Raw genomic sequence first — 26,858 nt, 5'->3', positions numbered from 1 at the left:
ACAATACATGTTTAAATGGCATACTGCAGTGCGAATATGAACAGCTCAATTAAAAGCAGCGGCAAAAAGATATGTTTTCAGTCTCGATTTGAAAATAGTAAGAGTTTCTGCAGACGTGCACGATTCGGGTACTTTGTTCGAGATTGTCGGGGCATAATAGCTAAACGCTGCTTTTCCATGTTTTGTTCTTACTCTCGGAACAGAGAGCAGACCCGACCCAGAAGACCTGAGACTCCTTGATGGTTCATAATTATGTAGGAGATCGTTAATATACTTTGGTCCTAAACCTTTTAGAGATTTAAAAACTAGCAATAGTACTTTGTATTTGTGGTAGTAGTTTAACAAGTTCTGAGTCCAAAAGTACCAATTTTTATTAAGAACTTATGGCTAAAAATCATTTTATCCCTCATCAATTATAGCAGAAGTGGCTTGAATTTGTTCTCAGGAGGGACTTTGACAGAGAATAACTGAAAAAGTACACAGTAAAAGTACTTCATTTTATTGTTGGTAGAACAAACAAGTAGCCTACTGAGTCCATCAGTGTCAGTTTTATTAAGAACTTATGGTAAAACATATTTTTATCGCAAATATAGCACAAAAACATGCACTAGAGAATGCATTTCCTAAAGAAATTGCTAGTGGGAATGCTTTATGCTGAAAAGCTGACGCTGAACTGCTATGCTGAAATGTAATGTGTAAGAAGAAAGTGAAGAATTTAGATTGAAATGATACATGAACACTGGGGGCTTGAATGTGTGATGAGAGAAGAAAAGAAAGTAAAAAGGCTTGGAAAAGCAGCAGAATATTTGAACTGCAAACTTTTGAACTAACTTGATGGCGAATGATCTGTCGCCATGCCAACGGCATTTGATGACATCCCATAATACGCTTAGATGTGTTGATGGCTGCATCGTTACCAAACCTGTGAAGTTTTGGGCCGTTTGGAGCATTTTCACTGAAGTTATGAGAAAACCGTTTTTCATGGTGAGCATTGTGTTGCCATGGCAACGGCATTTGAAGAAATCTCAAAACTGTCCGGTAGATGTCTTCACGGCTGGACTGTTAGCACGCATGTGAAGTTTGAGCACTTTTTGAACATTTTCATAGGAGTTAATTTATAGCGACATCGTCTTTTATGGCGAGGGATGCGTTTCCATGGAAACGGCATATGATGACACCCCATAATTGACGTAGAGCTGTTGAGGGCTGGACCGTTAAACATTATCTGAAGTCTGCTGCTCTGAGCATGTCAGTTGGAGTTATGACATCATCGTGTTCCATGACACAGGTGTTTATATTTGAGCTAACGACGTGTCCAGAGATCAAAGGTTTCCATGGTGATATCATATTAATAAAGAATTTTGTGCGTGGCATAACAGATAGTTGGAATGCTGTATCAGCATTCCCACTAAATAACCTACAGTACAGTGAACATACTAGAACCAAAACCAGGGATTGACATTAAATATTTAGAAATTCACATATTTTCTTGTCAAAGACTTGTATTTACATAACATAGAGTGGGAAGCTTCCCCATTATGTAGGAATTATATAAATAATTCAAATAAATGTGGCAAAGGCTCAAACAACACATTTGTAACAGGTTTGTTAATTGACCAAAAAATATGAACAGTTGGAAGATTGAAAATGGGATTATTATTAGGATTATTTGTAGGTCATTGAAAAGTAGAATCATTTAGAAAGATGTGAACATTGAAGTTTCTATTTTAGAAAAGCTGACACTGTAGTGCATCGCTGGTTTTAAAAGTGATTTATAAGAGTCATGTTTAAAGATGTGCAATACTTGAAATGTTTATAAAGATCCTCTGAGTGTGTGTCATTAGTTAGCTGATAAAATGTTAGGGATAAATACCTTGACATATTGACTACAAGAGCTTGAATCAAACAAGCAACCTTGTATTTGAAAGATTAACTGACATAGCAACAGTCGCACGTGGTATATAAGTGGTGTGGCTGAGTACTTTAAAGGGTTCATGAATAGAGGGGACTTGAATATGAAATAAGAACAAGAAAATAAAAGTCTGAATGCATGAAAAAGCAGCAGAATATTTTAACTGAAAACTTTAGAACTAAAAGCATACGTCACCAATAATGTCTAAAATATGTGGAACATGTTGAAGTCAGTATGAAGTCTCCATCAGACGGAAAAGAATAGGCTGAGACAGTCTGTTAAACTCCAGTGACCACGTCATTAGTCTGCTGCTCTAATTATGTCAATTGGAGTTATGACATCATCGTGTTCCATGACACAAGTGTTTATATTTGAGCTAACGACGTGTCCAGAGATCAAAGGTTTCCATGGTGATTAGTGAGAGGAAAGCATTTTCATTGTTCTGAATGAGAGATAAACCTGTTACATGTGAACGTTTTGTTGGAGAACCGTAACAGATATCGGTGAAATTTCAAAGCGTGACGAATGTCAAGGAACTTGAGCATCTGAAGTGTACTTTTTGTGTACTTTCGGGTTAATAATGTGGCCTTTTTGGCAGATTAACTTAAGGTGTGGGTGTGGTGGGGAAAGGTGAGGCAGAATTTACAATGGATTTTAATGGAGACATGTTGAAAGTTTTTGTCACTTCATGCCCTCAAGAGGCATTTTGTTTAATTATTTAGCTTAATTTTTTTTAATCTTTCAAGCTACGAGATGTTTTCCTACGTTTGTCATGAAAAATGATGTCTCAGGAATGTAGGGTTTGGGAATTATGGCAGGTTTAAAAGAAAATATGAAGGCAAATTTCAAGATTTCCTCCACTCTAGCTGTGACATCACACACTCTAAAATCTGAAGAAGGCCTCTTTACCAAGGTCTGAACAATGTTTAATATCTCTAAAAGTACGAATCAGATTTAAAAGTTGTGTTACACGAATAATGTCAGAAAGATGTGTAACATTTTAAAGTTAGAATGAGGTTTCTGAGTGAAAGTATGAAGGAGCAGTTAGCAGTTGAAGAAGGAGCAGTTAGCAGTTGAAGTTGCATGAAGATTGTTGGAGTCTGAAGAGTTCTCCATTGACTTCCATGTTAAAAATGGGATGTATCTCTGGAATTATGAAAGTTATGAATGATAAAAGTAATAGCCATTGATCAGCCCGACCGAGCTGAACGTTTTGATGTTTGAATGGAGTTTCTGCGATGTTCAATGTGAGAGAAGAAGCAGCGCAAAATAACCCGGCGGAATAATAAAGAATTTCGTGCGTAGCATAACAGATAGTTGAAATGCTGTATCAGCATTCCAACTAAATTATTGTACTCTTGTACTTGGGTCAGTGCCGCTTCTCGACCGATTACCGTAAAGGCGCTATTAATCGCGCACTCAAAAATGAAGAGCTGCTGATTTGACCCCAGTTTTCCCCTGTTCATTTGAAAACAAATGCCGGTGTCGGACATACACAAACACACTGAACACACACACACACACACACACACACACACACACACACACACACACACACACACACACACACACACACACACACACACACACACACACACACACACACACACACACACACACACACACACACACAGAGCAGAGCAGAGCTGAGCAGAGCACAAACACACACGTCATGCGCCTTGTGGCATTGACACAGCTAAGGTGATAAATAGTCTTTGTTTTCATATAATATCAGTTTTAATTCAATCAGCAACAAATCTTTTCATTTAATAATTCCGCAGTTGTACTGTGTCCATTCAATAATATTTAAGGTCATCTTAATTTAGATTGATGTTATATGACTTCGGCAGATGACACCCTGCTTTTATTTCTGGTCCTGAAAATATTTGTAAGTAGAATATTTAATTCATATGTTGTAAGATTCAAGTTAACAACACATGAAAATCACACATGGATGTACTTAAACATTAGTGATAAGAGAGAGCTTTGTGGTTTACCATGATGTTCATACTATATTTATTGGAACCAATTTGTATTAACAAAGATAAAACTAGAATGATTCCAGAAGTATAACCAAACCCAAAGATCATTAAAAAGTAATATGGGAAATATTGACTTGGTAATGTTTTGACTTTTGTGAATGAATGTGAATAAGGTTACTTTTATATATAATATCTCACAGAAATGTAATCAGAAGACATGTCACTTTTATAATACACACATTAATCTTTATTATTTTAAAATGTTGAAACCATCGACACAAGCAAAAACAGGTTGATGTTGAAACATGTCCTGAGAGCCAGAGAGCAGACTGAGAGCAGTGTGAGAGAGAAAGCAGAGTCCCAGTGAGTCAGCTCAGGACTGGGAACACTGGTCTCTCCTCAGTGTCTCTGAGAGCGCAGTCTGGGAGCCCTGGGTGGCCTCACAGGTCACAGAGCCCACCTTCCTCCACTGATCTGCAGAGAGCCTCAGGGTGCTGCTCCAGCTGTAGTGGGCGTCCTTCTCCAGCACCCCGGGGCTCCTGCTCTCCTCCCAGCTGCTGCTGCTGCTGCTGCCGTCCACCTTCCAGGCCAGACTCCAGTCTGAGGGGAAGCCCTTGTTGGCCAGGCACATCAGCGTGGCCTTCCCCTGCTGCAGCTCTTCTGTGGAGGGGGGCAGCACCGTCAGGGTGGGACGGACATCACCTAGGAGACACCAATCAGATTAGAGGACAGGGAGCACACAGCTGTCCATCAACCAGCAGACACTGGGACACCTTTACTGTGAGAGTGTTTCTCCTTTAAGGAGTTTCTGTCAGATGTTGGTTCTGCTCCATCAGTCTCTCACTCACACATTGTTTCACTTCCCTTTAAGAAGCCTCTCATGCAAATCAGCACGGAGACACTTCATACAGAACCACCTGAAATATGTCACACTACACTGGAAATAAAGTACAACATTAGGACACATTTTAAATAGTTGTGGTCTAAATCATCCAAAACCTGAACTCTACAAACCATCATTAAATTATTTAGTGGATAAATGAACAAATACGGGAAATGAAACAATCAATTGTGCTTAATGTGAATCTCAATAATTACCCAGTTTTACAAACTTTAAAATAATGTCTGAAAGAATTCAACACATTTTTTAAATATCCATCGTTATCTTTACTCTGTTCAACCGTATTTAAAAACTGTATTCGTAATTTATTTGAAAACAGACGGGAGAATGGAGAAAAAGTGAAGAACAAGTGAATGAAACATTAGCAGTTTCATCATTTCACATTTGAAGCTGTTTAAATGACAGCATGTTGGGAATGTATAAAGACATTTCAGGAAAAGCTGCTCCGACTTAGGCTCAATGATGAAGAGAAATAAAGACATGAATACTAATACTATCTAAACATTACAATTCAAATAATATATATCTATCTCTCAAACATTCTAACACAGAATTAAAACATCATATTTAGTTTTTGTGCAGAAACTTACTTCCAACATCCAGTCTGGTTCCTCCACCAAAAGTCCACCACAGTGATACAAAGTCATTGAGCCGCCGTACAAAAACCTCTCACTGTAGAGAGACACGGCTCTCTGACTTTGACTCACTGAACTAAACCTACCAGCCCTCAAGATGCTACTTCACCATTACAGGTGGAAATAATGATTTATTCTCTGTTCAATGTTTAACTCTCATAAAAACATTTAAACGTCTTTTGCTGGAGTAAAGTTAGCCTCTTAGTTCAACATATTTATAAAAGTATGTATACAATAACATGGAGAGGCAACTATTTCTCCTAGTAAGCTGAATAAAAAGTACAACGAAAGAGAAATTGCTCTTATAAATGAACATTTGACTTACTTCCAACATCCAGTCTGGTTCCTCCACCGAACGTGTACCACAGTGATACAAAGTCATTGAGCCGCCGTACAAAAACCTCTCACTGTAGAGAGACACGGCTCTCTGACTTTGACACAAACAAACTCACCAAACACATCCACGGTTTACCCACTTTATATAATAACTGCTTACAATGTTTGAAACAGATTCACAAACTATGGAGAAGTATTGAATCTTTTTTTATGAGCTGTTATACATTTAAAAAGCAAAATACTCATATTGAATGAAGTACATGTAATGACGTTATTTCTTAAGAAAAACTCTCTAATCAATCGGGCAAAATGTAAATCATTGTCATTTTATAAAGCTTTATTTTAGATTGTTGTGGAGGAAGAGAGCATTGATTCGAGTGGGAGTGAATTATAGGACAGTTTTAAATATTCTTTGGAAAGAGCAAGTGAGCCCTGACCCATTCCGGGCGGCAGTGCCCTTGAGCAGGGCACCGAACCCCCAAGTGCTCCCTGGCACATGCTCCTGTGCACCTATGTACTTGTAAGGTGTGTGTGTGTAAAGAAAACAGAGTGGAAACTGAATGTTCCCCCAGGGGAGGTCCATCTTCTTCATCTTCTTCTTGGTGATCAATAATCCAGGTCCCTGTTGGAGTCAGTCAGAGCATTTCCATAGAGAGACACTTTGCATCAGCAGCACCATGCTCCAGTGCTCTGGGACACTTTATAGTCCTGAGAGTTGAACACTGGATGACTGACAGCTGTCCTTCATGACAACAGAAGCCACAGGAATCCTCCTCATCAAGAACATGACTTTGATCTGCGTCCTCATCTGGACTCTCCTCTGCTGCTGCTTCACAGGTAAAGTCCAGAGAATCAAAGTCCTCTCCTCTGTGAACATCCGTCCCTCTGAAATGAAGCGGACAAAACCATGACGCTGCTTTATGTCTTTGTCTCTGTATCCTCAGAGTCCAGAGGCCAGGTCACAGTGACTCAGTCTGGAGCAGTGAGCTCTGCTCCGGGACGCTCCGTCTCCATCACATGTACGACCAGTCAGGATGTTTATGTATATGGTGGCAAACACCATTTCGCCTGGTATCAACAGAGAGATGGAGGAACTCCTAAACTGCTCATTAAGCATACTAGCACTCGAGCATCAGGGATTTCAAACCGTTTTACAGGCAGTGGATCAAACTCTGACTTCACTCTGACCATCAGTGGAGTCCAGACTGATGATGCAGCAGTTTACTACTGTCAGAGTTTCCATTACCTCAACAGTCAGCATGTGTTCACACAGTGAAAAAGCGTCGTACAAAAACCTCCCTCAGTCAGACTGAACAGGAACTGAACTGACTGCTGCAGCTGGAAGCTACTGCAGAGACTGATACACTTCACTGAGCACACACACACACACACACACACACACACACACACACACACACACACACACACACACACACACACACACACACACACACACACACACACACACACACACACACACACAATATACTCTCTCAAAGTCCCCTCCTGAGAACAAAATCAAGCCACTTCTTCTACATTTAATGAGAGATCAAATTATTTTTAGCCATAAGTTCTTAATAAAATTGGTACTGTTGGACTCAGTACTTGTTAGACTACTACCACAAATACAATGAGGTACTTTTACTATACTCTTTGAGCAATACTCTGTCAAACTCCCGTCCTGAGTACAATAATTCATGTATTCTGGTATATTTGATGAGGGATAAAATGATTTTTTGCAAAAGGTTCTACATGAAATTGAAGTTGGACTCAGTACTACTTGGACTACTAGCACAAGTACAATCAAGTACTTTTACTGTGTACTTTTTGATTAATACTCGGTCAAACTCCCGTCCTGAGTACAATAATTCCTGTATTGTATATGAACTATGAATTATTGTACTCAGGACAGGAGTTTAACCAAGTAGTACTCAAAAAGTACAGAGTAAAAATACTTGATTGTACTTGTGCTAGTAGTTTAACAAATACTGAGTCCAACAGTACCAATTTTATTAAGAATTTATGGCTAAAAATCATTTTATCCCTTTCCCATGCCACCCCGTCCCTCCCCCTTCACACCCATCTTGCCATTTCACAGAAAATCCTACCTGATGTTTGTTAGCAATCGTCTGAGTTTGTCTATCTATTATATTATATATATTATTTATATTATAGCATAACAATTTATCCACATAAAATACATTCATACCTTTTTTTTTCCACATAACATTTCATCTGTTTAAGCTGAATTGAGATTGACTCCTAATAATCTACAAATGCACCAAGGTGTGCATATATGTACAATCATAATTTACATGAATGATATGACCAGATCAGCAGCTCTTTGAATAGCCTCTAATGTTTCCCCCTTAGCCTTATTAGCAGAAGCGATTGACAGCTCTGAGATCAGTAGGTCATGGAAGGATGATATCCATTGCTTAATAAATAAAATATGTGGGGGTTTCCATCGTATTACAATTATTTTTTTGGCTGCTGTTAGACCAGCGAAAAGCACCCTTTTCTGATGTTTCTGTAGGTCAAGAGAAGAATCATCATTCAACAATACAATATTTGGGAGACAGGGTATGTGAACTCCAATAATCTCAGATACAATGTCAATAACTTGTTTCCAGAACGTTCTTACTGCAGTACATTCATAAACCATGTGTACATATGTGCCAATAGTCTGTTGGTTACAGAGAAGGCATATGGGGCTTGGAATCATCCTTAATTGACAGCATTTTCTGGTTGACAGGTAATATCTGTGTATCATGTTGTACTGTATCAATTGGTGATTGTGGTTACGCGATGTTAAAGAGATATTATTCCATATTCTCTTCCAATCAATAGTCTGCGTATCATTTTTTAGATCTGCGTTCCATACTGCAGAGATGCCAATATGTCCGGTTAATTTATCTTGCAGCTTTTTATATATATATGTAGTGCTGCTCACACTGTTTGGACTTAATATGACCTTAACTAATTGATGTGTTGGCAGAGGTTGATTCCAAGGAACTCCATATGTGCGCATGGCAGTACGTAGAAAAAGAAAGAAGAGCCAGGCACATTATACGTGTCTTTCAATTCTTGGAAGGACATCAAGCCGTTGTCGTTGGTTATGTCAGAAAGATAATGTATTCCTCGAGTTTGCCATTGTGGGAATTAGATTGCTTTTTTTCCAATACGTAGTAACAGGTTATGAAACATTGTTATGTTACTATGCCAATCTACAGACCAATTGCACAATGTCTCTCCATGTTTCCACACTTTCACAGCTTGGCCAATAATTGGTCCAAATGTTTGAATACAGTCATATGGCGACATGGCAGAAAATAAGACATCACCAAGTTTAAGGGGATGGACTATACTTCTTTCAATTTTAATCCAAGGTACATTGGTGCTTTCATCAATCCAGTTTTTCAAGGCTCGAAGCGTCAAGGAATAATAATAGAGCTCGAGATTGGGAACATTAAGGCCTCCACTGTTTTTGTCATATTGTAGAACTTTGTATCTTAAATTATTCTTGTACTTGGGTCAGTACCGCTTCTCGGCCGATTACCGTAAAGGCGCTATTAATCGCGCACTCAAAGATGAAGAGCTGCTGATTTGACCAAGCAAACGCGAGAGACGGCTGAGTTGACCGCAGTGTTCCCCTGCACTCCGACAGCACTGAGCACTACATCGAGATTAAGATTACACACATTTATTTCATTTGGGAACACACACATATACCTATGGAGTTGGCCAGATGTGTGTGAATTACTGTTCATGGTCATTTGAAAACAAATGCTGGTGTCGGACATACACAAACACACACACACACACACACACACACACGCACGCACGCACGCACGCACGCACGCACACACACACACACACACACACACACACACACACACACACACACACACACACACACTGTGATTCTGTGACTAACTCTGCTTCTGTGAACACCACAGTCTGTGACTCTGAACAATGTGGTCTGGAAAACCCTTTCAGTTTTACTCCTTTTACTGTTAATGTTGTTCATGAAGCTTTATCTAAGTTAGATCCTAAGAAACCGGCTGGCCCGGACAACGTAGAACCTTTCTTTTTAAAGATAGCTGCAGATTGTATTGCTCCACCTCTCACTTCTCTTTTTAACCTCTCCCTCAGCACAAATGCAATTCCAAAAGTCTGGAAGTCAGCTTATGTCCTGCCTTTACTAAAAGGAGGGGAGGCAACCTTATTAAATAACTATAGGCCTATCTCTAAATTATCAGTTCTGGCCAAGGTGCTTGAACGCCTAGTGAGTGAACAGGTAAAGGAGTTTTTATGTAAAAATGATATCCTGTCTAAACATCAGTCAGGCTTCAGAAAGAAACATAGCACCATCACTGCCACAATGAAAGTGGTGAATGACATTACGAGTATTTTAGATAATAAGCAGAGTTGTGCAGCTCTATTTATTGACCTTTCCAAAGTGTTTGACACCGTCGATCATCGCATCTTAAAGCAGAGGCTACTCAGTATTGGCTTATCCAGCCATGCAGTGGGGTGGTTTGTGAACTACCTCTCTGAAAGGTCCCAATGTGTTCACTTTGATGGGCTCACTTCTGAGTGGTTAAACATTACTAATGGTGTTCCTCAAGGTTCTGTTTTAGGTCCACTTTTATTCTCCATCTACATCAACAGTTTAGGTGAAAATGTGGATGAAGCTACTTTACATTTTTATGCGGATGATACCGTGATGTACTGTGCAGGTCCCTCCATTAAGGAGGCTGGTGTTAAATTACAGGCTGTTTTTAACATTATTCAGAATCAGCTCGCTGAACTTAAGCTTCTTTTAAATGTTGAGAAAACCAAGGTAATGCTCTTTTCTAAAGCTAAAAAGACTCAAGAGACTGCTTTGGATATTGTTACTATGCAAGGACAAGTACTCCAAGTGGTTAGCTGTTATAAATACCTTGGTATCTGGCTTGATGATTGTTTACTTTTAAACTTCAGGTCATTAATCTGCTTAGAAAGCTGAGGATTAGGCTAGGTTTCTTTTTCAGAAACAAGTCCTGTTTCTCTTTTGAAGCCAGGAAAAGGCTAGTCACTGTGACCTTTTTACCTGTGCTGGACTATGGTGATTTGATCTATATGAATGCACCTGCCCATTGCCTGGAAAGGTTAGATGCCGCCTATCACAGCGCTCTGAGATTTGTTACTAACTGTAAAGTACTTACTCATCACTGTACCCTGTACGCCAGGGCAGGTCTGCCTTCACTTACTGTACGGAGGCTCAGTCATTGGTACATGTTCATCTACAAAGCCATGCTGGGTAAACTACCTTCTTATATCTGCTCTCTGATCTCACAGAGAGTTGCAAGTAGCTATTGCCTGAGATCCCAGGATGTGTTTTTATTACATGTGCCAAGTGCTAGGACTGTTTTAGGTGCTAAAGCTTTCATGTGCGCTGCTCCTCTAGCTTGGAACACTATGCCATTTTTTTTTTAAACTGAGCATTTTGGTTCCCCTGCATCATTTTAAGCTCAGCTGGATGAAATGTTATTAGATATCTGTCATTGTGAATAGGTTGCTAATGTATACCCCTGTAATTGTGTTGTATGATGTCCTTTTTGTTTTCTGTTGTTTTTATGTGTAACCAATGTGCTGCAGGTCTCCCTTGAAAAAGAGATCGTTGATCTCAATGGGATTTTCACCTGGTTAAATAAACAAAACACACTCAGAGCTGAGCAGAGCACAACCACACACGTCATGCGCCTTGTGGCATTGACACAGCTAAGGTGATAAATAGTCTTTGTTTTCATATAATATCAGTTTTAATTCAATCAGCAACAAATATTTTCATTGAATAATTCCGCAGTTGTACTGTGTCCATTCAATAATATTTAAGGTCATCTTAATTTAGATTGATGTTATATGACTTCAGCAGATGACACCCTGCTTTTATTTCTGGTCCTGAACATATTTTTAAGTAGAATATTTAATTCATATGTTGTAAGATTCAAGTTTAACAACACATGAAAATCACACATGGATGTACTTAAACATTAGTGATAAGAGAGAGCTTTGTGGTTTACCATGATGTTCATACTATATTTATTGGAACCAATTTGTATTAACAAAGATAAAACTAGAATGATTCCAGAAGTATAACCAAACCCAAAGATCATTAAAAAGTAATATGGGAAATATTGACTTGGTAATGTTTTGACTTTTGTGAATGAATGTGAATAAGGTTACTTTTATATATAATATCTCACAGAAATGTAATCAGAAGACATGTCACTTTTATAATACACACATTAATCTTTATTATTTTAAAATGTTGAAACCATCGACACAAGCAAAAACAGGTTGATGTTGAAACATGTCCTGAGAGCCAGAGAGCAGACTGAGAGCAGTGTGAGAGAGAAAGCAGAGTCCCAGTGAGTCGGCTCAGGACTGGGAACACTGGTCTCTCCTCAGTGTCTCTGAGAGCGCAGTCTGGGAGCCCTGGGTGGCCTCACAGGTCACAGAGCCCACCTTCCTCCACTGATCTGCAGAGAGCCTCAGGGTGCTGCTCCAGCTGTAGTGGGCGTCCTTCTCCAGCACCCCGGGGCTCCTGCTCTCCTCCCAGCTGCTGCTGCTGCTGCTGCCGTCCACCTTCCAGGCCAGACTCCAGTCTGAGGGGAAGCCCTTGTTGGCCAGGCACATGAGCGTGGCCTTCCCCTGCTGCAGCTCTTCTGTGGAGGGGGCCAGCACCGTCAGGGTGGGACGGGCATCACCTAGGAGACACCAATCAGATTAGAGGACAGGGAGCACACAGTTGTCGATCAACCAGCAGACACTGGGACACCTTTACTGTGAGAGTGTTTCTCCTTTAAGGAGTTTCTGTCAGATGTTGGTTCTGCTCCATCAGTCTCTCACTCACACATTGTTTCACTTCCCTTTAAGAAGCCTCTCATGCAAATCAGCACGGAGACACTTCATACAGAACCACCTGAAATATGTCACACTACACTGGAAATAAAGTACAACATTAGGACACATTTTAAATAGTTGTGGTCTAAATCATCCAAAACCTGAACTCTACAAACCATCATTAAATTATTTAGTGGATAAATGAACAAATACGGGAAATGAAACAATCAATTGTGCTGAATGTGAATCTCAATAATTACCCAGTTTTACAAACTTTAAAATAATGTTTGAAAGAATTCAACACATTTTTTAAATATCCATCGTTATCTTTACTCTGTTCAACCATATTTAAAAACTGTATTCGTAATTTATTTGAAAACAGACGGGAGAATGGAGAAAAAGTGAAGAATAAGTGAATGAAACATTAGCAGTTTCATCATTTCACATTTGAAGCTGTTTAAATGACAGCATGTTGGGAATGTATAAAGACATTTCAGGAAAAGCTGCTCCGACTTAGGCTCAATGATGAAGAGAAATAAAGACATGAATACTAATACTATCTAAACATTACAATTCAAATAATATATATCTATCTCTCAAACATTCTAACACAGAATTAAAACATCATATTTAGTTTTTGTGCAGAAACTTACTTCCAACATCCAGTCTGGTTCCTCCACCAAAAGTCCACCACAGTGATACAAAGTCATTGAGCCGCCGTACAAAAACCTCTCACTGTAGAGAGACACGGCTCTCTGACTTTGACTCACTGAACTAAACCTACCAGCCCTCAAGATGCTACTTCACCATTACAGGTGGAAATAAGGATGTATTCTCTGTTCAATGTTTAACTCTCATAAAAACATTTAAACGTCTTTTGCTGGAGTAAAGTTAGCCTCTTAGTTCAACATATTTATAAAAGTATGTATACAATAACATGGAGAGGCAACTATTTCTCCTAGTAAGCTGAAGTACAACGAAAGAGAAATTGCTCTTATAAATTAACATTTGACTTACTTCCAACATCCAGTCTGGTTCCTCCACCGAACGTGTACCACAGTGATACAAAGTCATTGAGCCGCCGTACAAAAACCTCTCACTGTAGAGAGACACGGCTCTCTGACTTTGACACAAACAAACTCACCAAACACATCCACGGTTTACCCACTTTATATAATAACTGCTTACAATGTTTGAAACAGATTCACAAACTATGGAGAAGTATTGAATCTTTTTTTATGAGCTGTTATACATTTAAAAAGCAAAATACTCATATTGAATGAAGTACATGTAATGACGTTATTTCTTAAGAAAAACTCTGCAATCAATCGGGCAAAATGTAAATCATTGTCATTTTATAAAGCTTTATTTTAGATTGTTGTCGAGGAAGAGAGCATTGATTCGAGTGGGAGTGAATTATAGGACAGTTTTAAATATTCTTTGGAAAGAGCAAGTGAGCCCTGACCCATTCCGGGCGGCAGTGCCCTTGAGCAGGACACCGAACCCCCAAGTGCTCCCTGGCACATGCTCCTGTGCACCTATGTACTTGTAAGGTGTGTGTGTAAAGAAAACAGAGTGGAAACTGAATGTTCCCCCAGGGGAGGTCCATCTTCTTCATCTTCTTCTTGGTGATCAATAATCCAGGTCCCTGTTGGAGTCAGTCAGAGCATTTCCATAGAGAGACACTTTGCATCAGCAGCACCATGCTCCAGTGCTCTGGGACACTTTATAGTCCTGAGAGTTGAACACTGGATGACTGACAGCTGTCCTTCATGACAACAGAAGCCACAGGAATCCTCCTCATCAAGAACATGACTTTGATCTGCGTCCTCATCTGGACTCTCCTCTGCTGCTGCTTCACAGGTAAAGTCCAGAGAATCAAAGTCCTCTCCTCTGTGAACATCCGTCCCTCTGAAATGAAGCGGACAAAACCATGACGCTGCTTTATGTCTTTGTCTCTGTATCCTCAGAGTCCAGAGGCCAGGTCACAGTGACTCAGTCTGGAGCAGTGAGCTCTGCTCCGGGACGCTCCGTCTCCATCACATGTGCGACCAGTCCGAAGGTTTATTATAATGGCAACCACTATTTATTCTGGTACCAACAGAGAGATGGAGGAACTCCTAAACTGCTCATTTACTATGCTAGCACTCGAGAATCAGGGATTTCAGACCGTTTTACAGGCAGTGGATCAAACTCTGACTTCACTCTGACCATCAGTGGAGTCCAGACTGATGATGCAGCAGTTTACTACTGTCAGAGTTTCCATGTCATCAACAGACAGTGGGTGTTCACACAGTGAAAAAGCGTCGTACAAAAACCTCCCTCAGTCAGACTGAACAGGAACTGAACTGACTGCTGCAGCTGGAAGCTACTGCAGAGACTGATACACTTCACTGAGCACACACACACACACACACACACACACACACACACACACACACACACACACACACACACACACACACACACACACACACACACACACACACACACACACACATTCATCTCCATTAAGCGTGTCACTTTTTTCTTTTTCAAGCAAAGACTTCTGAAATATTTCTAATAATATATTAAAAGAATGAACTCATACACACAATAGTAAAATAGTAAATCTGTAAAAGCCACACTAAACTCATTGGTCCTCAGCTTCTTTTTGAACAGTGTTCACTTCTGTCTCACTGGAGTGACTCCCAAAGATCAAAAGTCCAGACTTCAAATCAAACATCACCTTCACTTTAAAGTCTGCAGTGAGGTAACTCCAGCATGCCCTGATCATGAGACGTTCCTGACCTCCTAGTGATACAGCCCTGCAGAAGATCAGAGAGAAAGGAGGCTGTCTGGCCATGTAGAGTGCTAAAACACACGTAGGAATACAATTTGTTTTGAAATAACTCAAAATCAAGCACAAACTAAAATAACTGGAGAAATGTTCAAGTCCACAGGAATTGTCCAACTCAAAAAACAATCTTTGAAAAGCGGCTGAATAACCCGGTAAACAGAGTAAATCCAATTTCATTGAAATCAAATTGAGGAAACCCCACATGAAGAGCTGGATGCTTCCCAAATTCCCTCTGACAAGCTGCCAGGCTCCCCTCCTCCTCTTCCTCCACCTTCCTCCACACACAACAAATACTTTCCAAAGGCCCAGTTCCAAACCACACCCTACCCACTCCCACTCTGTGACTGAGTGAACTCTGTCTGTAGTCAAACCCACAGATACAGTAAATGAGGGTCCCTTCCTTCAGGAGGAGGGGGGTAAATACAGATAATCAAATAAACACAACAGGTATACAATACATGTTTAAATGCCGGGGCGGATCTAGAAAAATATTCATGGTGTGGCCAGAGGGTGGCAGGAGATTTTGAGGGGTGGCATCCCCTGGCAGAAGTATATGCTGATTTAATCGCAGTCATATCAATCAATGTTAACTTGGAAAGCCACTATATTTATATTTTAACTCAATAACATTTGGTGACATTATTGTGGCTCATCAGTAAAGCCTTAAATAGAGATATATAAGGTGGCAGACATCATTTAATGAATTTTAACTGAACAATAACTGAATGAGTTTGTTTCACTCTTAGACCAGCAGAGGTACCAAATCTATGCAGACTGCTGCAATAAGTACATTAATTAACTGTCTCATCGGTGTGTGTCTGAATTAATATGATAATATTAGCAATCATATTATTCCTATCAGCTGTCAATCACTGTTATGATTCACATATTCATTTATTATTGAATAAACTATATTCTTTGGAGGAGTTAATAGGCGCGTTCACACCAAGTACTTTTCCCACAATAGTTCATGAGAACTTTAGTTCATGAGAGCTCTTTTAGTTCTGATGAACTAAAGCAGATCGCGTTCACACCAAAATGAGTTCCTGGGGGTGGATTAGGCAAATGAACCGCTGACGTCACTTCTTCTTCTTCTGCTTTGGCTTTACTGGCAGGCCGCAAACAACTTCACGGCGAGTACAGTAGGTGGCGGTATGCACCTTAAAGTTGCAATCTGCCAAAAAAACGAGAGAAAAAGAAGAAGAAAAACCTCCCGCGCCCACTTGCTGTAAATGAGGCGTCTGTTTACCTTCCGACCTCAGACATGAGCTTCGTCTGAGTTATTTAAGCAAACACAAATACAGATCGTCGACCAGTCAAATGCAATAGCAATGCTGATTCGGAGGCGAAGGCGGTTAAGAAGGATTGACAAAAGGATTGGACGACGACATGCACGCGCTACGCTACGTGTGAAATGAATAAACTGTGCCAGGTGTGTCGTATGCACACTAAATAGGCTCAGCAGCTAACACACCTTTATTATATATCCTCCTGAGAGCAACTGCATCCGTCTGCCATGAACCCTACAGAAACCTACGTGTTAGTTGTGGCCCATAGTGGCCTCCATTTGTGTCGTGTAAAATGGGGGAAATCAAAAGTTAGCAAATCCCCATGTCATGTTCATAAAAACATTTAGTTTTAGGTCAAATAATTATTACACTGCTCTGAAACTCACTACACTAACTCCTAAGATGTTCCCTTACTATAATTAATTAAAAATATTGAACTCACAGCACTGGTAATAACAAACTTAACCATTTATCTTTCTATAAATAAATAGTGCTTGTGTTGGACGCCATTTTGAAATACAATGAAATGATCTTTTTGAAAGCCACAATAAATATAGCTTCGCCAGTTTATAACCGATGAAACATGATGGTATCAGAATAATCACTTACATGTGATCAGTGGCGACTGGTCATTAGGGGCAGGTGGGGCACAGCCCCACCTAGTGTCAGCAGAAAGTATTACACATAATGATTACAAAAAATGCAAAGAGCTGCAAAAAAAGAAATAAAAAAAAATATAAAATATATTTTAAGATCATGTTTAATCATCTGATTCGTCTGTACATTGCTGTTTTAGTCTGTGTTCTTCTAATTAGTGTCTACAGTGCCGTTTTGAGCCATGTGGGACAAAACCTGATCATGCCCCACCCTCTTACGGGCCGTCTCCACGGCAGCGTTAAAAAATCTTGAAACGCTTCTGCCCATTCACTTTGAATGGGGTGACGTCACTATTTTTCGCTTTCGCCGAAATGCATTGTGGGCAGGCGAGCGGAGATTCTCAGGATTTTCAAGATCCAAAGTTGAACAATGTTCAACTTTTGAAGCTGAGGAGGAAGCGTCAGCCAATCAAATCCCGTGTACGCAAATCTGACAGTTCAAGCTCTAGCCAATCAAACGGCGTGTATGCTGGGAGAGACAGACCGCAGGTCATTTCCTCATATTCCAAAACATGGAGGAGAAATTAGCGGTAGCGAATCAATCACCCGGTGCTTTATGACCAGACCTACCGGGATATAAACCGGAGGAGCCAGGCATGGAGGGAGGTGGCAGAGACAGTGGTATGTTTTCGCCTGTTTTGGGGAGTTTATATCCAGTTTACTTCGGGCTTTTTGGCTTCATATGTCGCGGGCGGGAGATTCATGTGATTGGTTGATCGCAAAAAAATCCCCAAGCCTCAGATACGCCCACCTCCAAGATTTTTTTAACGCTGCCGTGGAGACGGCCCGTTACTGTCAAAGTGAACGGTGACTGTAAAAACTACACTGTGCATGCTCAGAGTATTTTTCAATGTAATGTGTGTGGCAAAAAAAAAAGACCATAGGGGCACAGAGCTGCCATCCCCACCATACATCATCTCACATCATTCAGAGCTGATTGGCTGTAAGTATGTGTGCCGCGAAAAGTGTGGTGTGTGAAGAGGAGACGAGAGAGCTGCAGTGACGCGTCCTAAAACCAGGAAGTAAGCTGTAAAAAAGCACTGAGGTTTCTCCATAGGATTTTAGAAAATAGCTCGAAATAAGATCTGTGGGAAACGTACCTGTTAGATAAATGCACGTTTTGATTAGCCGGATAACATCCACATGTCTACCCTACTTTTATCATTTTTTTATCACAAATCTTTCGATTAGATTTATGATAGACTTTTGAAACTACAAGAAGATAAGGAGGACTTTTACAAAAAAGTTATAGAAATTTTTGTCCAGAAGGATAGGCAAATGGACTTCATCTTCAAGTCAAGGTAAGACCGCAATTTTTTGAAAATGGGATCTTACTAAGAGAGAACAATTCAATATTTAAATGATAAAATTACATTTTTTGGGTATCCTTTTGTTGAACTGTCTGTTTAAAATTAATCGAAGCATCAGACAAAAAAAGCTTTTGAAAATAATATAATATTTTGGTTTAGGTCAAAATATAATATTTGTAAACCTGAAGAGTCAGTGCCAGTGCCTCACCAGCCATGAACCTCACTGCACGTCACTGCAGAAGCTTATATATAGACATCTAAGTTTTTTGTGCCCCATCACTTTTGTACATATAAAAACGCCACTGCATGTGATGTATAGGATGCTACACAGGTCACTGTAAAGATAAAGTGTCAGAGGAGAAATAAGCAAGCTTAGTTACATGAAATGTAATGAAAAATGTAAGATACAGGCTCTGTTTAGTCGCCATGTAGGTTCTCTTTTATTGCACACTCAAGACAATATCAATAACAGCATCACGCTGTCCCATGTGTGTCGTATGCATGTAAATAGAAGTTAACATTTTCAATATCAAATAAAGTGTCAGTAGTATCAAAACATATATATATATATATATATATATATATATATATAGGTATAATAACAATAGGTAGCAGAGGTGGGAACTCGAGTCACATGACTTGACTCGAGTCAGACTCGAGTCGCATATTTTTTGACTTGAGACTTGCTTGACTAACATTGATAAAAGACTTGACTTGACTTTGACTTGGTATTCATGACTTGAGACTTGACTTAAGCTTGAGACGGATGACTTGAAAGGACTTGTCTGTTTACAATTAAATATTTGCGTTTGTTTTTGTAGTGAGATATTACGTTTAGTTTTTTCGAAAAATGTGATTGGGTGATTATAGCGCCGTGCGCGCAAACCTGGCAACCCACTAGACGGCAGGAACGTCAGTTAACATGGCAGCGGCTAGCGTTACTCCAAAAATAGTGAAGTTTGGATTCAAGGATTATGTTGTCGATGACGATAATAATAAGAGAACAGCGGTATGCAGGGTCTGCAGCAGTGGCGTCGCCTGGCCTGGGCATCCGGGGCTTTAGCCCCGAATGTTTTTTCTGTAGCCCCGGACAATTCTCCCTCAATAATATAATACATTAACCGTGCTTTACGTGAACCTCATCATGACACAAGAGAGGACGGCAGCACTGTAATTTCCCGTGTTCAGTGAATGCAACAGAGGCATGACACCAGACCAATCAGAGAGTTGCATGGAAATAAACGTGTGCTTGTGTCATTCAAGCTCGGCTCTGTGTGTGTGCGTGTGGCAATAGCGCATTTAGTGTGATAGAGAGAGAGAGGGGAGGGAGGGACCGATGTCAGCATGGACCGTGTTGTTAGCATCTGGTTAGCTAGCTGCACTAACGGACATAAGGAGCTGTTTGTTCCACAAGAAGCTGGAGGAGAGTCCTCTGCTGACAGACTGAGAGACTCAGGTGAGCTAAAGGACTCTCTGATACCCCATTCACACCAACGGTGTTTCAGGGCCGTTCGGAGCTGGAGCTTGAAAAGCACCGGGTTTTCCTGTTCACACCGCAGCGGAGCAGCCTCTAAGCTCCGGAATCCGGTTCGTTTCGAGCACCAAAAAGTTGTCCGTCTAGAAGCAAGAACCGCATACGTCACGCTTACGTCGGAGGGGGGCGAGATTAACCTGAGATAACAGTTAAGGCGAGTACGGCAAATACAAGTTGTAACCAGCAGTAGTGCTGAGCAAAGTGACTAGAACGCAACCACACACTTGTAAAAAAAAAACACACTTTATAAAGTCAGGCAACACTAACCAGGCTTCGTGTGATTCTGTTTATTTGTACCTTACTTTGACCATCCGTTCGCTGTTATTGATCATTGTGGAGAGCAGGCAGACGTTTTGTTTGTTATTATAGCAGCTATCGGATGGAATCAATACATGGGCTGCACAGGTTGTCATGTCCGACTATCACAAGTAGAATCATAATGAAAAATACGCCGGTAAAAAGTGCCTGTATAAAACGGCTTAGCAAGTAGTCAGTTTAGCTTCGGTTGCTATGCTAACATCACCCATGTTATACCAGAGAAACTTTCATAACAGCGTTGTGATGCCAAACAGCGTCAATTCAGACTGACACACATTCACTTAAGGGGAACTGGGGATATGTATCAGCTGCTTGTGTGACAGTCAGACAGTGAATACTTTAGAGCCGTGTGAGCTAACCCGGAGCTAACGGGAGAATAAACTCCGGTGGACGAGCAGCACTGCAGCGGTCGGTAAATGCCGCTGAAACACATTAATAAACAATGAACCACGGCACTCTGGAGAAAAGTATAAGGTTGGAGAAGTCGTTATTTAATTTAATCTGGCTTCGTATGATTAAAAGCAACACGATCATCGACCCGACGCAGTCCCCGGCCTGTTGTTGTTGTGAGGTGAGCTCCGTTGGGGAGAAACTCAGCGACGTAAACTGTGACGTCATGACGCAGCAGCGGCAGCACCAGTCGGGCTCTGAGCGGTGTGAAAAGAGCCGGCGCTAAACCGAAGAACCGGTTCTGAACCAGAAAAGCTCTAGCACGGAGCTAGAAGGGGAAAAGCCTTGGTGTGAAAGGGGTATGATTGTTTAGATAGTTAACTTTAGTCTCAGTTATCTCAGTGGGTCTCAAACGGTTTGGTCATAAATTATTCAAAAGATTATTTCCGCGGCACACCTTCATATGATCATTATAGTTATTAAAAAAAAGAGAATAAAGAAAAAACAGTTAGGAAATACTATATGGCAGTAAAACAAGAATAGAGTTTAAAAGGGGAGTGATTAGTAAAATATCCATAAAGAAAAAGTACATCTGTTTACAGTTCTGCTTCATATGGGTGTTGAGAGAGGTATCCATAGATCTCTTAATGTTGCTCTCAAAGTGCACCAGATTGATGCTTTTAACTTCAATATTTAAAAAAAATCTTCCCGGGGGGCCCCCGGACCCCCTAGAGGAGGTGAGCCCCCCACTCATAAATAGCACTTTACCCCTGCCTATATGCCGTGAGCTGATTATCGAGCCTTCATTGTAACAGTCGCGGGTGTACTGTGTGTGTGCGTGTGGGGAGTGTTGCAGTAAAAAATGCCACTGTGGGCTAAGCCCCGAATGTTTTCAGGTCCAGGCGACGCCCCTGGTCTGCAGCATAAAGATCAGTGACACGACCACCACAACATCCAACTTCATTCGTCACTACAAAAAAACCCACAGAGAAAGGTGCGTGAATGTGTTGTGTTAGCTAGAAAGCTAACGTTAAGTTTAAGCTACGTTAGACTTGGTTTCAAATCGATTAAGCATTACAAAGAGAAGACAAAACGGTAAATGAACACTAGAACCTCCAAGGGATTCATTTTGACTAACCCTGATACTGACGTGCTGTCAGGAGAGGGAGAGAGAGAGAGAGGAAAAGAGATGCCTCGTTTATTCCCCCTGTGTTATTATCAGAAGTTACTGTAAACTGTTGAATAATGTAGTTCATCTACTTTTAGTAGTTTGTTTAAATGTTTTAATTATGTTGTGTTTGTAGAAGTGCATCATTCCTTGATTTATTGTAAAATGAATCTGAACTTTTTGATCTGTTATGATGATAAACTGAAGCAATTTCTAAATTAACCCAATTAAGTGAGTTTTAAATCGTCCTACTTAGTTTATAAGGAAATAATGAAGAGGAACAAATTAAATGATTTGAAAATGATATCTATGTAGGTGCTGACGCTGTTGGCGGTTCTAGTGTTAACAGACATTTAAATTAAATCTGTGTAATGGCAAATGCCATATATGATTTTCTTACCTGGAATTCTGCCTTTTTGAACAGCCTTTTTGACTGAGTCCTAGCTATATTGTCTGCAGTTCTAGGGTTAATATTAATCTAATATGATTGTCATCGGTCTAAATTAGATTTCAAATGATTAACTGTGTATGTAATGAAGATCATAGTGTGGGTTGAATCCATTTTCATAACCACTGTCTTTTAACTGATTTAAATGCGGAAACTGGGCTTATTCATCAGAATTTCGTATGACTTGACTTGACTTGCTTGACCTGAGCAATGACTTGACTTGACTTGCTTGACTCTCACCACAGTGACTTGGGACTTGCTTGATACTTGTAGGTCAAGACTTGAGACTTGCTCATGACTTGCACATGTAGGACTTACTCCCACCTCTGATAGGTAGGCTCAGCAGACACACCTTAGTGCAAAGTGAAGTGTCAGTATTAATAACAGTGGCATATATATATAATCACAATAATACAAAATGAACTGTCCCAGGTGTAGGCAATTTGGGGTGAAGCATCTTGCCCAGGGACACAACGACATGCTGACTGCAGTGGGGTTTGAACCTGTGCTCCCCTGATCCGAACACCAACGCACCAGACCACTGCACCACACGCCTCCCAACAAGTCATTGTACAGTTTATCAACGACGACAAGTATTTTTTTATTTTTTTATTGAAGGCCTGTTGGATTTAATCAGCTCGCTTAGCACTGCCAGAAGCCCAGCCTGAAAGGTATTTTGTTGCTCCACCTGGCGCGCCGACACCTCCACCTGGCGCGCCGCCGAGTCAGCATGGCGCGGCATCACCATGAGCAGCTGGTCGTCCGATTCCTGGGCCTTGTGTGAATGCAGCAACCGTTCGTCGTGCATCTCCTTGGCACGCAGGTCCTCATTCTCCTTGCTGACCATGGCACGGCGGTCCATCGCCATGATGGTGTCAAGGAAGCTGTCATCCCGTGCCCGCTTTCCTAAGAGGAGAAATAAGCAAGATACAAGATCAGTTTAATCGCCCAGTAGGTTGTCAACAGAGACAACATTGGACATGGTGCAGGCAGGGACAGTGTACAAAATGCAGGTGTAAAGTAGAAGATAAGATAGGATCAAATAAATATCAAAGTGCCCTTATTTATTGTTTTGTGCTTATTGTATGCTTGAACTTTGTTTTATAGGGATTAGTGGACATCAGTTAGATGCGTAGCCTTCTTTCAAGGCCAGAGTAGTTACAGTGTAAGTGGATTGACATCTAACATAACATGGCTGAGTACAATTATAACAATCAATAAAAAAAAGGAAAAATAAATTGAATTTCAATTACATTTTTGTTTAAATGTGCAAAAATATTAGAACATCAGTCTTTGTGGCATGCAGGTAATCAACTTTTTAAGCTTTTACCATTAACATGTAGAATGAATGTTGCAAATTATGAAATTATAGCAACTACAATGTATTGTTAGAGGTAGCATTATGTCCAGCTAGCATGCTAATTGCTAACGTTATATTACCGTTTTATACCGGAGGGAAAAGCTAACTAGTTTCCAATCCAGAGAGAAACACCTCGCCTGAAACACACGATTAGTGCCATGAGTTAGTGAAGCAATTACAGAACATTGCACACTTATTCACAAGTCAAAACGTGTTCATAGCGGGCACGGCTGAGAATAGCTAGCTAGCTAGATGTTGTTAGCCAGCGTGGACCTATGTTAGCCAGTTCTAGCATGGCTAGCTCGATCTACTGAGCAAATAAAAGTACATCTGAGACCAGTATTGTGCAGATTAAAACAGTGCAGTGCATGTATTTTAGTTTACCTTCGTCCCGACATGACTTTGCCAGGTCTGCTAACTTTGCTGAACCACGGAAACTGCATTCAGTAGAAGCTTCTGAATGCGGCGCTTCGCTTGCTCCGAGTAAATCGCCAGAAGCGCCGACACATCCTGATCACTCCCCCGCTCCGATGATTTATTTAGTGTTGCCATAATAACTGCTTTCACAAAAGTAATCCACTCGTTGGTGCGCTGTGCTGAGCTTAATGTGAGCAAATATATGGCGGCCTTCAAAAAAGATTCTAGAGATTCACGGGGCGTTGTTTGCATTCCGCACAGCCAATCAGACGTATGAACTATTTTCTCCCACGACAGTCCGTGCTCCAGAGCAGGGACTGAAAAGCGGGTCAGATGAACTCATTTGAACTACTTTAGTTCCTGGGGCTTTTTGGTGTGAACGCAAATATATCGTAGTTCTGATGAACTATTGTGGGAAAAGTACTCCGGTGGGAACGCGCCTATTGATGAATGTTCCTCAAGATGCTTGCTCACCCTCCTTCAAATTTGAAAGACAAGTAATTATATCATGTTTCAAAAGATTCAAACGAACAGTTCAGCGCCCCACGACTTTACTGCAAACAGTTACAACCTTGACTTTACATCATAAAGAACAAACATTAAAGAAGTGACTAACTGCATCAGCTAGGGTTAAAAAACGTGTATTCAGCTAAAACATATACATCGCTCGCTGCAGTTATTATCCAGCGGAAAGTCCTTACCTACTGGCCTAGTTAAATCAAAGTGGTTACTTTTTTTTGGCTGGGCAGTGAAGTTTTACGTCTTATTTTACTTTCTCAGGACTTAAAACTGTTTTTTGGGGGCAGACCCCCACAAAGAAAAAAATATATACACACATACAAGGTCATCTGTTACGAACTCAGACACTTAGGATGTAGGACCCAATTGCACGACCCGGGAGACAGAGGTAAAGTATTAGTAAGATACTTTATTTTCCAAAATACAGCAATGAACAACAAAAAAGGTAACTATCAAATCTCTAACCGAGATGACAAAAATAGAGGAACAAAATGAAAGCGCTCACGTAGTGAGGAATCAAACTTTACAAGAGTACAAAGAGCATAGACCTGACCATAGCAAGAGACAATACGAACTGACAAAGAACACTTGGGAGACAGGGGAATATAAGCACAGGGTAACTAGACACAGGTGGGACCAATCAGGGGCGGGGCTGACATTGATGAGCACAGGAGACACAGGTGAAAATAATCAGGAAGCCTGGAATGAGAGAAAGCAAACGTAAATAACATGCATCTCTCTAGCATTTCTGTCGGTGCACAACAGTACCCCCCCCTCTAGGGCCAACTCCTGATGGCCCAGGCTGATTGTAAAAATCGTGGATAAGCGTCTTGTCTACGATAAATGACGCAGCTACCCAGCTTCTAGCCTCAGGACCGTAACCCTTCCAGTCTACCAGGAATTGCTTCCCCCTCCCCCTATTACGGACCTCCAGTAGCTTACGGACCTTGTAAACCTCACCCCCTTCAAAGAACTCGGGCGGTGGAGGGGGCTTGGAGGCGGGAACAAGTGTGCTCTCGCACACCGGCTTGATTTTACTGACGTGAAACGTCGGATGTACTCTCATAGTTCTGGGGAGTTGCAAGCGTACAGACACCGGGTTGATGACTCTGGACACCGGGAAAGGACCCACAAATCTCGGAGCCAGTTTCTTTGAGGCGACATGGAGTGGTAAGTCCTTAGTGGAAAGCCAAACATTTTGGCCTGGTCTGTAGGAGGGAGCGACCCTGCGATGGACGTCTGCAACAGCCTTCATCCGAGCTGAACTTCGGAGAAGAGCCTGGCGAGCACCAGCCCAAACTCGTCGACAACGTCTGATCATGGCATGAGCCGATGGAACCCTCACCTCTTCCTCGTTGTTAGGGAAAAATGGAGGCTGGAAACCATTGACACAATGGAATGGAGAGAGACCTGTGGCTGCCGTAGGAAGAGTATTGTGGGCAAACTCGACCCATGTGAGGTGGTCACTCCAGGTAGTCTGGTTCCGGGAGACGAGACAACGTAGCGTAGTCTCTAGTTCCTGGTTCAGACGCTCCGACTGTTCATTTGACTGAGGATGATATCCTGATGACAAGCTGACGGTGGCACCTATGAGTCGACAAAACTCCTTCCAGAAAACGGAAATGAATTGTGGACCCCTGTCGGAAACAATGTCATCAGGGAATCCATGGATCCTGAATATGTGATTCATCATGACCTCTGCGGTGACTTTGGCAGAGGGAAGCTTGGTCAATGGGATGAAGTGAGCCATCTTTGAAAATCGATCCACCACTGTTAGGACCGTAGTCTTGCCTCTGGATGAAGGAAATCCTGTCACAAAATCCATTGAAATGTGTGACCAAGGACGTTGGGGAATCGGCAGGGGCTGGAGCAAGCCCATCTTGACTTGTGATGAGGTCTTATTACACGCACACACCGGACAAGCCGCTACGTACTCTGCCACATCTTTCTTCA

At 41.1% G+C, this 26,858-nt stretch overlaps 4 gene segments (V, D, J or C); 2 read left to right on the top strand and 2 right to left on the bottom strand.

Annotated features, from left to right (window-relative positions):
* Positions 1–4,114: 4,114 nt before the first annotated feature.
* Positions 4,115–5,825, bottom strand: LOC117494668 (the record flags this gene model as incomplete). The annotated part of the segment is given in 2 exon segments: positions 4,115–4,596; positions 5,756–5,825. Coding segments are annotated over 2 exon segments (399 nt in total), but the record flags the coding sequence as incomplete, so codon positions are not given.
* A 600-nt stretch (positions 5,826–6,425) lies between these two features.
* On the top strand, positions 6,426–7,057 carry LOC117494662. The segment is given in 2 exon segments: positions 6,426–6,603; positions 6,711–7,057. Coding segments are annotated over 2 exon segments (423 nt in total).
* A 4,982-nt stretch (positions 7,058–12,039) lies between these two features.
* LOC117494669 lies at positions 12,040–13,735 on the bottom strand (the record flags this gene model as incomplete). The annotated part of the segment is given in 2 exon segments: positions 12,040–12,521; positions 13,675–13,735. Coding segments are annotated over 2 exon segments (390 nt in total), but the record flags the coding sequence as incomplete, so codon positions are not given.
* A 607-nt stretch (positions 13,736–14,342) lies between these two features.
* LOC117494663 lies at positions 14,343–15,033 on the top strand. The segment is given in 2 exon segments: positions 14,343–14,520; positions 14,628–15,033. Coding segments are annotated over 2 exon segments (420 nt in total).
* The last annotated feature ends 11,825 nt before the right edge of the window (positions 15,034–26,858 follow it).

Source organism: Trematomus bernacchii, unplaced genomic scaffold, assembly GCF_902827165.1.
Source record: "Trematomus bernacchii unplaced genomic scaffold, fTreBer1.1, whole genome shotgun sequence".
Classification (NCBI taxonomy): domain Eukaryota; kingdom Metazoa; phylum Chordata; class Actinopteri; order Perciformes; family Nototheniidae; genus Trematomus; species Trematomus bernacchii.
Note: the sequence above shows the minus strand (reverse complement) of the source record. Positions and strands in the feature narration are given on the sequence as shown.